The sequence below is a fragment of the Mytilus galloprovincialis genome, chromosome 6 (assembly GCF_965363235.1).
Source record: "Mytilus galloprovincialis chromosome 6, xbMytGall1.hap1.1, whole genome shotgun sequence".
Taxonomy (NCBI): Eukaryota; Metazoa; Mollusca; class Bivalvia; order Mytilida; family Mytilidae; genus Mytilus; species Mytilus galloprovincialis.
Genome location: NC_134843.1, coordinates 43,034,352 through 43,048,355, shown reverse-complemented (window position 1 = coordinate 43,048,355; position 14,004 = coordinate 43,034,352). Strand labels below are relative to the sequence as shown.

Below are 14,004 nucleotides of genomic sequence, written 5' to 3'. Positions count from 1 at the left end.
GGTTACGATGGGTATCGTAACCCCCTCTTTTATAAAGTGATTTTTTTTTTTATAAGAAAAAAATCCACACAAAACAAACTATTTGCTAGATACCATATTTTAAAAAGCAACATATTCAGTACAACATTTATCCAGTGGTTTCACAGAAGACATTTATTTGAAAAGTCTAAAATGATTAAAGCAAAAATTTCACATGGGTCAAAGTGATTAAATGCAATAAATATATTGTCAGAATGAAAACAACACAATCATAACTTATAGAGATATTTTTATTGTTTTAATGTAAAAATCGTTTTGAGACCATAATAACTCGTCATTTATACAAATGATACTATGCAACAAACTCACAATTGACAACTGTCATTAATCTTGCCGAGTCATAAAATAATATAGCATTCATTTAGAACTTCCTTTCAGCTAGGCATAAATATCACATAAGTAACTGGTGAAGCTCAGCACCAAATATCAGTTTCAAACATTAGACCCTTAGTTTGACAAGACTTATTTCCTGTGCTAATAACATGTCATCATTTACATCTTCAATGCCAAAATAATAATTAAAAAAAAAATGTTGCATAGGATAGTTTGGTTGAAATTAAGTTGGTACAATATTTTTTTTTTTAACATGTGTATCAATTTGGAAAGAAATATGAATAAACAAAGAGCACAACTATTCTCAAGTTTGTAAATTAAGATATATAGATTTTAAGACACTTATATTGCAGGTAATGGTCGTTAAAGTCTCATAAAACCTGCTTCAACACAACTATTCCTTCTTAAGGTTGATATCTTATTTCAGACAAGTTTTAAATTAGTCAAACTCTACATAAATTCATATAACTGTACTAATTCTTAAGACACACAAATTGTATATCAACACAAATAAGCAAGAAATAAATTAAAGCTTGTGCATTTTGATATTCCCTTTTTAGTTTTACAGTGAAAGCTGATCTTAAAGAAGTTTGCACAGAATAATAACTACTATTAATTAAACAGATATCAAAATTAATCATTTAACAGAAAGGCATGACTAGAAAAAGAATTTTGGAATGTACCATCACCCAGAACATATTCACAACCTGAATCCAATCATACACCATACATACAATAACCTGTAATCAATTCATTCATTTTGTGCACGATATGATCACACAATATGTATTTTTATCATTTGAAACTTGCACTGGTTATTAAAGCATGTATGAAATTTTGATGTAGTCTGCAGTAAAGTAATTACATTTAATTTTCAAACACCTAAATCATTTATTCTTTTCTAAGCTGCCATATATGGAATATATCTTTTCAATAGTTCAATTTTTAGTACTTTTAAAATGAAGATTTCCTTTTCTTTTTCTAGGTGGTAGGGGACTTTTAAAAGTGCCTTCCATGCATTTAATTTATGAAAGTCCTAAGTAACTCCAAGTAAAAACAGTCTGTTTAAAGTAGTTTTACTTTTCTTAATACTGGCACTAAATAGATTACATTCACAATAAGTATATCATCATACAGATAAGGTGGTTTTACCAAGTCAAATGTTGTCATGCCGCTCATAATAACTATCACAAATTTTACAAAATCACAATTGCATAATACTTTCAATCATCTCTCACTCAATAAAAGTACTTGTTTTGATAAAATTTTAAACTTTAAATTTTACACCATCTTACAACAATGATATGATAGATTAGCTCTTCTATTATAGCCAAACTTATGATCTGATTAAAAAAAAGTGTCAAAATTTAACACATAAAGCTAGCATTTTTTGGATGATATGATTGGTCAACTTTTCCATCATGAGACACAACAATAAAATGTATTTAATACAATAAGTTGGCTTAAAATCTTAAACAACATATTTTATCAAAACAAATATTTTTAAATGCAATATATCTTTCTGAGTTGCGGAATAATTTAAAACGAACTAAATAACAGCATGCCAAGTTAGAGAATAACATGATTTCGTGTGAACAATTTAATAATAGCCTTGCAGTCTATGTAACTACTATACTTTCGCTGAAAAGGGATTAATAGGTTGAGCTTAATTGACATTTGTATGATACACAGCAACTCTAGAATTATTCTTCGCCTGAACTTGTGGCTCTCTTGCTCCTCCTCTGTCTCGGCGATTGTTTCGGAGAGCGGCCAGGGGAGTTTTCTGAAAAATAAAAAACAATAATTAACTATCTGTGTAGCATGTGTTTGCATTAGTTCAACTTTAAGAAAATATACAAACAGTACTTTGTACTTACAGGTATTTAGTAATTTACAAATAGAAATCCAATCAATGATAATATAATTGATAATTGTTTAGAAAATGTAGGAGAATTCCTAACCCTCCATAACCCACTAAGAGGTTATGAAGGTCAAACATCCTCAATCTTATTTTAGCAAGTCTCAAGAAAGTTGAAAGATACTGTATAATCTATCACTTGCTGGAACTTGCGCCCAAAGATTTTTTCTTTTAGATAAAGTAATTTTGCAGAGCGTGATGAACACTGCACAATCAGATGAGTTACAAAATTGATTTTATTTAGCATATGTTAGAGAATTCCTAACCCTCCATAACCCACCAAGAGATTATGAAAGTCAAACATCCTCAATCTTATTATAGCAAGTCTCAAGAAAGTTGAAAGATATTGTATATCTATCACTTGCTGGAACTTGCAACACAAGATTTTTTTTTTAGATAAAGTAATTTTGCAGAGCGTGATGAACACTGCACAATCAGATGAGTTACAAAATTGATTTTATTTAGCATATGTTAGAGAATTCTAACCCTCCATAACCCACCAAGAGATTATGAAAGTCAAACATCCTCAATCTTATTATAGCAAGTCTCAAGAAAGTTGAAAGATATTGTTTATCTATCACTTGCTGGAACTTGCAACACAAGATTTTTTTTAGATAAAGTAATTTTGCAGACAGAGATGAACAGTGCACAATCAGATGAGTTAAAAAATAGACATTTAAGCAATATCATGATTATGTTAGAGAATTCCTAACCCTCCATAACCCACCAAGAGATTATGAAAGTCAAACATCCTCAATCTTATTATAGCAAGTCTCAAGAAAGTTGAAAGATATTGTATAATCTATCACTTGCTGGAACTTGCAACCCAAGAAATTTCATATCAGTATTTCTACATATTTGTAAAGTGGTTTTTTCTTGATACTAGAATGCTTGTTATCATAATTTGTACACACCTAGAAAAGACAGAATTTTAACACAGTTAATTATTTATTCAGTCTGCTGAAAGGCTCAAAGAATAATGTTATCACCCCATTTATATTTATCGCATTGATAAACCCAATTCTTACTTTGAAGGGCTTCCTTTGGGATCCAGTCATAATCAATGTCTGAGTTCTGTGTTCCCATTTCTACCTTTGGTTTTGGTTTAGACAGATGTTTTCTCTAAAATAAAACAATAAAAAATTCATACAATTGAAATCAGATCACACATTTACCTCTTGCATACAGCCTAACTAACAAATCCTGAATTGTGAAAACAACTAAGAACATTGTGAGATTAAATTATTTGGAGTATTTTTTATTTACACTTGCACAAGATTCACTAGTATAAAGTTTGACTTATAGAAATTTCTAACAAGAATTAGAGATTCACTTTAAAATTGACATTTCTTACAGCTTTTACAACTTATGTGTTGGTTTACTTGAAATAAATAGTCTTAATATGTGCTAGGTTGTTCATAAAAACATACATAAAAGCAAATCACATCAAAATTGGTTTGTTGCCAGGTTAATTCAATCACCAAAAACATTATACTTTTACAGAAATAATTGGTTTGTATACTATAAATGATATACAAATGAATGTATCACAATTTGCTAGGAGGATGATAGTTTTAGAGTGAAGCATTACTTACGCTGAAAGTTCCAAGGAATTGTTGTGCTCCTACCATAAGTAATACTGCTAATGCTGCCAAAAATACGTACAAGAAAAATCTGAAAGAAAAAATGCAGTTTATTATTTTAGACTGCTGGTCTTTCTACATTTTGAACCTGTAACCCACATAATCACAGCTTGCAACTTTGACAAACCATAGATAAGATTTAGTTATAGTTTCAAAAATCATGAAAAATCCTGTATCACTGAGGGTACTGACAGGCTTGTACAAATTGAGTTGACAAATGAAGTTTTCAGAATTGCTACATATAACTCAATTCTGTTGAATTCTATGTTTATATTTAAGACAAAAATCACACTAAATAGGTTTTTAATTCCCATATTCACTGCAATCAATTTTCCTGCATCCAGAAATGTTTAAGTTGGGTTACTTACGTTTCACCATCTAATCCTTCATCAGGTTCTATAATATTTACTGTCTCATTAAATACAGCGTTCTGGAATGAATTGCCATCCTAAAAAGTAACATACAAATTATCTCGTAAAACATTTAACAGATATTATTGAAACAAGCGAATTCACGCTAAAATTTTAATTTATAGCAGGTTATTCCGTTTGTCAGGCATTAGAACTGCTTATGTCTATGATGCTCAATGAACTTTCGAGCATGATTTTTGTACTCAGCGACTTGAAAATCAACCAATCAAATTGCTGGATTTCATGTTTCTAGCATGATTTTTGTGCTCCAAGCACTCAGCAAAATTTCTGGATTGTTTTAAATGATAATGTGTGCACCTTTAAAACAATACATTATAATGTAAATTTTTTTTTATTGAAGAACAAAACCTTAGAATCTTTCTATTTATATTCTTTTAGATGTTCTTAAAAGCTAGTGATAAATTAACTTGAATATATTTGGGATGATAAAACTTGCCAATAATTAATACTTTTAGTCTAAAGAGCACCGATTATTTCCAGGAAAAAAAACATGATGTAAAAATGGTAATTATTTCAAACTTTTTTTTTTATCTTAAAATTCTCACCTCATCTTTGTAGTCAAGAAGGATTGTCAATCCAAATGGTCTTGCAGCAAATGATTCTGGTGGACTGAATGCATATTCAACAGTAGCCTGACGCTTGGCTTCAACCTCCATGTTGTAAGTGGCGGCAGTGAACTGAAAGAAGAACAAAGAAACATTAATTTCCCATTCTTTTATAAATTAAAAGCTATTTACTTATATGGAATGTTTGTATACTGTACTATTATTAATATGTCCATTTTATAATGTATTTCCATAGCCAGCTATCTATTTTTCAAGCAGACAAACAAAACAGGTACATTTTTTTTATACAAACCAAAAACCAAAGAATTAGATCTCAAAGTCGTTGTATCTTATTAAACACCCTTTCATGACAAAGATAGGTTTAAAGTAAAACGTTGCAATAAGTATTAGTGATAAGTTGTTTGTCAACACACTTGATAACATTCTACATAACAAAAAAGCAATCAATATCAAAGCAGTGATATTGTTGGCTTTTTTCAAAACTACCTCTACCCTTTTTTAAAGGGAAAATATGTCATTTTTATCAAATAGGGAAATTTATTATTAACCATGAATTTGGCTAGATCTTCAATTTGCAGACCCCCCTTTCAAGAGGTAAACCCTCATATGAAATAAGACCCCTCATTGTCAGTAATGATACATAAATAGACCCTAAAATCTACACATATAGTCATTTTAGGCATGAAAAATGTTTGAATGGGTATTTTCAGTTTGTATTCACGCACAATTACTACCGGGAAAAATGTTGTCTTTTTGGGAATAATTTTAAGCCATTTTTATTTCAAATTGGGATTCTTCTCTAGGGGAATTTAAGGCAAACAATATCACTGCAAAGCCACTCAATATGACCCATTAAACTACTCTCACTACTAGCATACATAACTATTGCATACCAGATATAACAGAGACCTAATGTACAAAATTTTAATGAAGTATGTTTTTGACTAATTGTTTGCTTGAGATGTGAAAGTATTCTACAAACAAACATTATTTACATATATTAATCAGATGACATACATTTTGGATGAAGAAGTTGTAGTCCTGTGGATAACGGAATGATGCTCCCAATGATTCAAGGGTGAACTTCTTATCTCCTTTGTTTGTAAATCCTACCAAAAATCTCACTAGTTTACCGGCTGGCAAATCTGAAATAAAACAAAACAGAAAGTTGGAGCAATAGCTACATAAAACTACATACTGGTTCAATTATGTAAAAATAACTCCCTATAATATTGAATTCAATGATAAATGTTTTGACTTCGATATTGAGGATAAAGCCTCTTGTAAAAAAAGTGTAGTTTTTAAAGTCTATATTATAAAAAAAAGTTTTCAAGGCAATAGGCGTCATAGATTTGGCTGAGATTGAAATGAACATGTTTCAATAGACATCATAGATTACAAATCAATCAAAAACGATGACAGTCCGTCGCAAAGGGACGATAAATGTCTGATCCGTGCTAGGAGAGAGTAATATCTCTTGCACGTAAAAGACACCCTTGTAAATTTCAAAAAAGAGTAGGCTAATGCAGCTACAAGGCAGCACTCCTGCATATTGGAACGGGATTAATATAAGTTGCAACCAGGTGCTCCGCAGGGCGCAGCTTTATACGACCGCAGAGGTCGAACCCTGAACAGTTGGGGAAAGTATGGACAAAACATTCAAGCGTGATACAGCTCTGAATTTGGATTGTGATCAAATTTTTGACATTACATGGTTTTTTTTTACACAAAACAAATGTCAAGATTTTACAAATCAATTAAAGATTTCTTCTTCAAACTTTTTAAATCTAAAATTAAATAGTTGACACAGCATAGGTTTCTGACACAGAATGAATGTGGTCTAATGAACTTAAGTTTTTTTTTTTGCTTTTGAGCAATTCACTATGCTGTTGAATATTAATCCTCTCAAAAAAATGTTTGAAGAAATTTTCTTTTTATTTATGAAATCTGAAATGAGAAAAATTTAACCCCCCCTTTTTTTTCACATCCCCGTTTCCCTTTTTCCAAAACTGATATCAATTCAAATTTCTAATGGAGTTTGCAACAATAACTACTCTTTTAAATACATCATAAAATATCAAAATGTAAAATAAAGTGCTTGTTATAACTGAATGGTAAAGATTGGTTGGTAGTAAAAGTGAATATACATTGTTTATTGTATAAAACAATAAAAAAAACTTCATCTGGCAAATTTCCAATGAAGTTATTTACATAAAGTTATTGGCAAACCAGGTGCTCCGCAGGGCGCAGCTTTATACGACCGCAGAGGTCGAACCCTGAACAGTTGGGGCAAGTATGGACAAAACATTCAAGCGTGATACAGCTCTGAATTTGGATTGTGATCAAATTTTTGACATTACATGGTTTTTTTTACACAAAACAAATGTCAAGATTTTACAAATCAATTAAAGATTTCTTCTTCAAACTTTTTAAATCTAAAATTAAATAGTTGACACAGCATAGGTTTCTGACACAGAATGAATGTGGTCTAATGAACTTAAAAGTTTTTTTTTTGCCTTTGAACAATTCACTATGCTGTTGAATATTAATCCTCTCAAAAAAATGTTTGAAGAAATTTTCTTTTTATTTATGAAATCTGAAATGAGAAAAATTTAAACCCCCCCTTTTTTCACATCCCTGTTTCCCTTTTTCCAAAACTGATATCAATTCAAATTTCTAATGGAGTTTGCAACAATAACTACTCTTTTAAATACATCATAAAATATTAAAATGTAAAATAAAGTGCTTGTTATCACTGAATGGTAAAGATTGGTTGGTAGTAAAAGTGAATATACATTGTTTATTGTAAAAAAAACAATAAAAAAAACTTCATCAGCAACATTTTATATTGGCAAATTTCCAATGAAGTTATTTACATAAAGTTATTGGCAAATAAAAATAGAAAATGACATCATAGTCATGTCTGGCAAATGTCCAACATACATTATCTAAAAACATTTTTAGATAAGATAAGGAAAAAAAGCTTCATCAGCAACATTTTATATTGGCAAATTTCCAATGAAGTTATTTACATAAAGTTATTGGCAAATAAAAATAGAAAATGACATCATAGTCATGTTTGGCAAATTTCCAACATATATTATCAACTACTATTCTATACAAAGAAAGATAACTCCAATTGAAAATTAATTGCTGTTGCACAATATTGTGCAATTAGATATTTCTTGCTATTGTGCAATACTGTGCAATTGAAAATTTCTTGCTATTGCACAATACTTGATATGGAATCCTGATTTGGACCAACTTGAAAACTGGGCCCATAATCAAAAATCAAAGTACATATTTAGATAAAGCATATCAAATAAGCCCAAGAATTTAATTTTTGTTAAAATCAAACTTAGTTTAATTTTGGACCCTTTGGACCTTAAAGTAGACCAATTTGAAAACTGGACCAAAAATTAAGAATCTACATACACAGTTAGATTTGGAATATCAAAGAACCCATTTATTCAATTTTTGATGAAATCAAACAAAGTTTAATTTTGGACCCCCATTTGGACCAACTTGAAAACTAGGCCAATAATTAAAAATCTAAGTACATTTTTAAATTCAGCATATCAAAGAACCCCAAGGATTCAATTTTTGTTAAAATCAAACTAAGTTTAATTTTGGACCCTTTGGACCTTAATGTAGACCAATTTGAAAAACGGGACCAAAAATTAAGAATCTACATACATAGTTAGATTCGGCATATCAAAGAACCCCAATTATTCAATTTTTGATGAAATCACACAAAGTTCAATTTTGGACCCTTTGGGCCCTTTATTCCTAAACTGTTAGGACCAAAACTCCCAAAATCAATCCCAACCTTCCTTTTGTGGTCATAAACCTTGTGTTAAAATTTCATTGATTTCTATTTACTTGTACTAAAGTTATTGTGCGAAAACCAAGAATAATGCTTATTTGGGCCCTTTTTTGGCCCTTAATTCCTAAACTGTTGGAACCAAAACTCCCAAAATCAATCCCAACCTTCCTTTTGTGGTCATAAACCTTGTGTCAAAATTTCATAGATTTCTATTCACTTAAACTAAAGTTATAGTGCGAAAACCAAGAAAATGCTTATTTGGGCCCTTTTTGGCCCCTAATTCCTAAAATGTTGGGACCAAAACTCCCAAAATCAATCCCAACCTTCCTTTTGTGGTCATAAACCTTGTGTTAAAATTTCATTGATTTCTATTCACTTTTACAAAAGTTAGAGTGCGAAAACTAAAAGTATTCGATCGACGACGACGCCGACGTGATAGCAATATACGACCAAAAAATTAAAATTTTTGCGGTCGTATAAAAACTGCTTGTTATCACTGAATGGTAAAGATTATTTTAATTTATCAGTTGGTAGTAAAAAGTGAATATACATTGTGTATTGTATATAACAAAGATTTAAGTTGATTCTGGACAAAGAAAGATAACTCCAATTAAAAAAAATCTTGCTATTGCACAATATTTTGCAATTAGATATTTCTTGCTTACTATTCTGGACAAAGAAAGATAACTCTAATTAAAAAAAAATTTGCTATTTCACAATATTGTGCAATTAGATATTTCTTGCCATTGCGCAATACTGTGCAATTGAAAAGACTTGCTATTGCACAATACTTAATATAATAATTTTAGATCCTGATTTGGACCAACTTGAAAACTGGGCCCATAATAAAAAATCTAAGTACATTTTTGGATTCAGCATATCAAAGAACCCCAAGATTTCAATTTTTGTTAAAATCAGACTAAGTTTAATTTTGGACCCTTTGGACTTTAGTGTAGACCAATTTGAAAACAGGACCAAAAATGAAGAATCTTCATACACAGTTAGATTTGGTATATCAAAGAACCCCATTTATTCAATTTTTGATGAAATCAAACAAAGTTTAATTTTGGACCCCGATTTGGACCAACTTGAAAACTGGGCCAATAATCAAGAATCTAAGTACATTTTTAGATTCAGCATATCAAAGAACCTAACTGATTCATTTTTTGTCAAAATCAAACTAAGTTTAATTTTGGACCCTTTGGACCTTAATGTAGACCAATTTGAAAACGGGACCAAAAGTTAAGAATCTACATACACAGTCATGACAGTTAGATTCGGCATATCAAAGAACCCCAATTATTCAATTTTGATGAAATCAAACAAAGTTTAATTTTGGACCCTTTGGGCCCCTTATTCTGTTGGGACCAAAACTCCCAAAATCAATACCAACCTTCCTTTTATGGTCATAAACCTTGTGTTTAAATTTCATAGATTTCTATTTACTTATACTAACGTTATGGTGCGAAAACCAAGAAAAATGCTTATTTGGGTCCCTTTTTGGCCCCTAATTCCTAAACTGTTGGGACCTAAACTCCCAAAATCAATACCAACCTTTCTTTTGTAGTCATTAACATTGTGTTTAAATTTCATTGATTTCTATCTACTTAAAGTTATTGTGCGAAAACCAAGAATTATGCTTATTTGGGCCCTTTTTTGGCCCCTAATTCCTAAACTGTTGAAACCAAAACTCCCAAAATCAATCCCAACCGTTCTTTTGTGGTCATAAACCTTGTGTCAAAATTTCATAGATTTCTATTAACTTAAACTAAAGTTATAGTGCGAAAACCAAGAAAATGCTTATTTGGGCCCTTTTTGGCCCCTAATTCCTAAAATGTTGGGACCAAAACTCCCAAAATCAATACCAACCTTCCTTTTGTGGTCATAAACCTTGTGTTAAAATTTCATAGATTTCCATTCACTTTTACTTAAGTTAGAGTGCGAAAACTAAAAGTATTCGGACGACGACGACGCCAACGTGATAGCAATATACGACGAAAATTTTTTCAAATTTTGCGGTCGTATAATAAAAATAGAAAATGACATCATAGTCATGTCTGGCAAATGTCCAACATACATTATCTAAAAACATTTTAGATAAGATAAGGAAAAAAAGCTTCATCAGCAACATTTTATATTGGCAAATTTCCAATGAAGTTATTTACATAAAGTTATTGGCAAATAAAAATAGAAAATGACATCATAGTCATGTCTGGCAAATTTCCAACATATATTATCAACTACTATTCTATACAAAGAAAGAGAACTCCAATTGAAAATTAATTGCTATTGCACAATATTGTGCAATACTGTGCAATTGAAAATTTCTTGCTATTGCACAATACTTGATATGGAATCCTAATTTGGACCAACTTGAAAACTGGGCCCATAATCAAAAATCAAAGTACATATTTAGATAAAGCATATCAAATAAGCCCAAGAATTTAATTTTTGTTAAAATCAAACTTAGTTTAATTTTGGACCCTTTGGACCTTAATGTAGACCAATTTGAAAACTGGACCAAAAATTAAGAATCTACATACACAGTTAGATTTGGCATATCAAAGAACCCATTTATTCAATTTTTCAATTTTTGATGAAATCAAACAAAGTTTAATTTTGGACCCCCATTTGGACCAACTTGAAAACTAGGCCAATGTATAAAAATCTAAGTACATTTTTAAATTCAGCATATCAAAGAACCCCAAGGATTTAATTTTTGTTAAAATCAAACTAAGTTTAATTTTGGACCCTTTGGACCTTAATGTAGACCAATTTGAAAACGGGACCAGAAATTAAGAATCTACATACATAGTTAGATTCGGCATATCAAAGAACCCCAATTATTCAATTTTTGATGAAATCACACAAAGTTCAATTTTGGACCCTTTGGGCCCCTTATTCCTAAACTGTTGGGACCAAAACTCCCAAAATCAAACCCAACCTTCCTTTTATGGTCATAAACCTTGTGTTAAAATTTCATTGATTTCTATTTACTTATACTAAAGTTATTGTGCGAAAACCAAGAATAATGCTTATTTGGGCCCTATTTTGGCCCTTAATTCCTAAACTGTTGGAACCAAAACTCCCAAAATCAATCCCAACCTTCCTTTTGTGGTCATAAACCTTGTGTCAAAATTTCACAGATTTCTATTCACTTAAACTAAAGTTATAGTGCGAAAACCAAGAAAATGCTTATTTGGGCCCTTTTTGGCCCCTAATTCCTAAAATGTTGGGACCAAAACTCCCAAAATCAATCCCAACCTTCCTTTTGTGGTCATAAACCTTGTGTTAAAATTTCATTGATTTCTATTCACTTTTACTGAAGTTAGAGTGCGAAAACTAAAATTATTCAGACAACGACGACGCCAACGTGATAGCAATATACGACCAAAAAATTAAAATTTTTGCGGTCGTATAAAAACTTGTATCCCAATCCACTATAAATAAATATGTTTAAACTAATCATAAACACTTTAGAAAATTTAAACTCCAAGTATGAATCCTCATTTCTAGATCACTGACTATATTATTCATTTTTTTTTTTTTTTTCATTTTCATACTTGTTACTTAGGCTATATATGATATATTTAATTACTTTTTTGGAATAGCACTTTAATTACCTGTTGTTCCAGTGGGCTTGGTGAAAAGTGTGATAACGTCAGCATCTTCAGAAGGTTTTAATTGTGTCGTCTCTTCTTCTTCTTCTCCCTCCCCCTAGAAATGTAAGCAAAGCATTGAATATTGTATGTACGGTATAAATGTAAACTATACACTCGTGTATATAATTTATTTAGTTTAAATGTTCATTCAAATATGATTAATCCGAGGTCCAAAGACAGTATTATTTGAAAGCAATGGTATATTATGGGCAAATTTTGCAACTCAATTACTTTAAATCAAATAAATTGTAAAATTTAGATTCTGGGAGATGAATAATCAATGTTTGTCATAATTAAGTAAAAATGTACTGTATATGTAGTAAACATATATTAGTCATAATGGACTATCTGCTGTTCTTTCATGTCACTTTTGTGATCAATCAATTCTTCAGGTTCATTGTACAACTTTGTACATTTTCAGTGAAAGGATTAGTATTCAAATGATTTCTGTTGTCACAGAACATGGTCTTTTTTTTACCTGTTTAATAAAATATCACTTAGTTTTTAGAATTTTCAAAATTTTAATCTCGGTCAAATTGGAGCAGTGAAAATAAATAATACACCTTCTAGAGTAGGTTTCATTATGTTTTTAAATAAGCAATATACATGTGCTTGTGTTCATTAAACTTAGAAAACCTCCCTAACAATACATGCATTTTTATACATGTTCAAGAGCCAATACCTTTTCTGTTTCGGTGACAGCAGCTTCAGGTTCTTCTTCTCCACCCTCAGTCTCTACATTAACATCTTCATCCTCACCTTCCATAGCATCACCTCCTCCATCTTCTGCGGCGAAAGCTATAGACTTTCCTAAAATGAACACATATATACGTGTAAAAAGGATTTGAACCAATAAATATTTAAATAAGACACATTCACTGCATAAAGTGTTCCACTCTTGTGAGTAAAAACTATCACATCAAGTTCAGTGAACTCAAAAATATGGAACATGTAGGTCAACATAATAATTTGGTATATACATGTTTATTGTTTTAATATTTAAAATTATAAGCTATAATAACTAAAGTCCATATTTAATGCACCTACAATCATTTGACATGATGAATCTTGATACAAATTGTCTCCAATCATATTAGTTATGACTAGAAGGAAAAGCTCTATACATAAACAAAACTGTTTGCATTTTTCAGATGCCACGTATGGACTCTTGTTTTAAATATAACGGGTCATTCGTAAACTTTAAAAACTTAGCCTGCAAAACAGGTCAACTATTTTTGCAACAGGATTAGATTAAATACTGCATCATGCTGGTGCGGTAAAGTGGGATTCTTGTACAACTCTGTGGCACAAAAGTGCCACGTATCAGAAGTGAAGTTTGACATCCCGAAAGAGAAAGTACTTACCAGATTCAAATATCATCAATGTTGTTGGTAAAACCAACAACAAAAGAAACAAAAACTTCCCAAGAAAACTTTTCATTGTTAATTTGTTTACGATAATAAACAGTGAGATGGATGATTACTGATTTTCCACAGCCTCTTCTTTTCTTTCTACGGCTACCGGTATAGTTAATGGACGTAGTTGTAATAAATAATTTGATTGGTTGTTACAAAACTTTTACAAAA

The 14,004-nt window shown here is 30.7% G+C and overlaps 1 protein-coding gene across 1 annotated transcript; it reads right to left on the bottom strand.

Annotated features, from left to right (window-relative positions):
- Positions 1-251: 251 nt before the first annotated feature.
- On the bottom strand, positions 252-13,966 carry LOC143079637 (translocon-associated protein subunit alpha-like). Its single transcript, XM_076255085.1, has 9 exons — positions 13,783-13,966; positions 13,101-13,228; positions 12,380-12,473; positions 5,948-6,075; positions 4,910-5,041; positions 4,302-4,381; positions 3,886-3,964; positions 3,319-3,412; positions 252-2,155 (listed from the first exon to the last, which is right to left on the bottom strand). The coding sequence occupies exons 1-9, from the start codon at positions 13,856-13,858 to the stop codon at positions 2,076-2,078; spliced, it is 891 nt and encodes a 296-aa protein (XP_076111200.1). The 5' UTR covers positions 13,859-13,966; the 3' UTR covers positions 252-2,075.
- Positions 13,967-14,004: the final 38 nt, after the last annotated feature.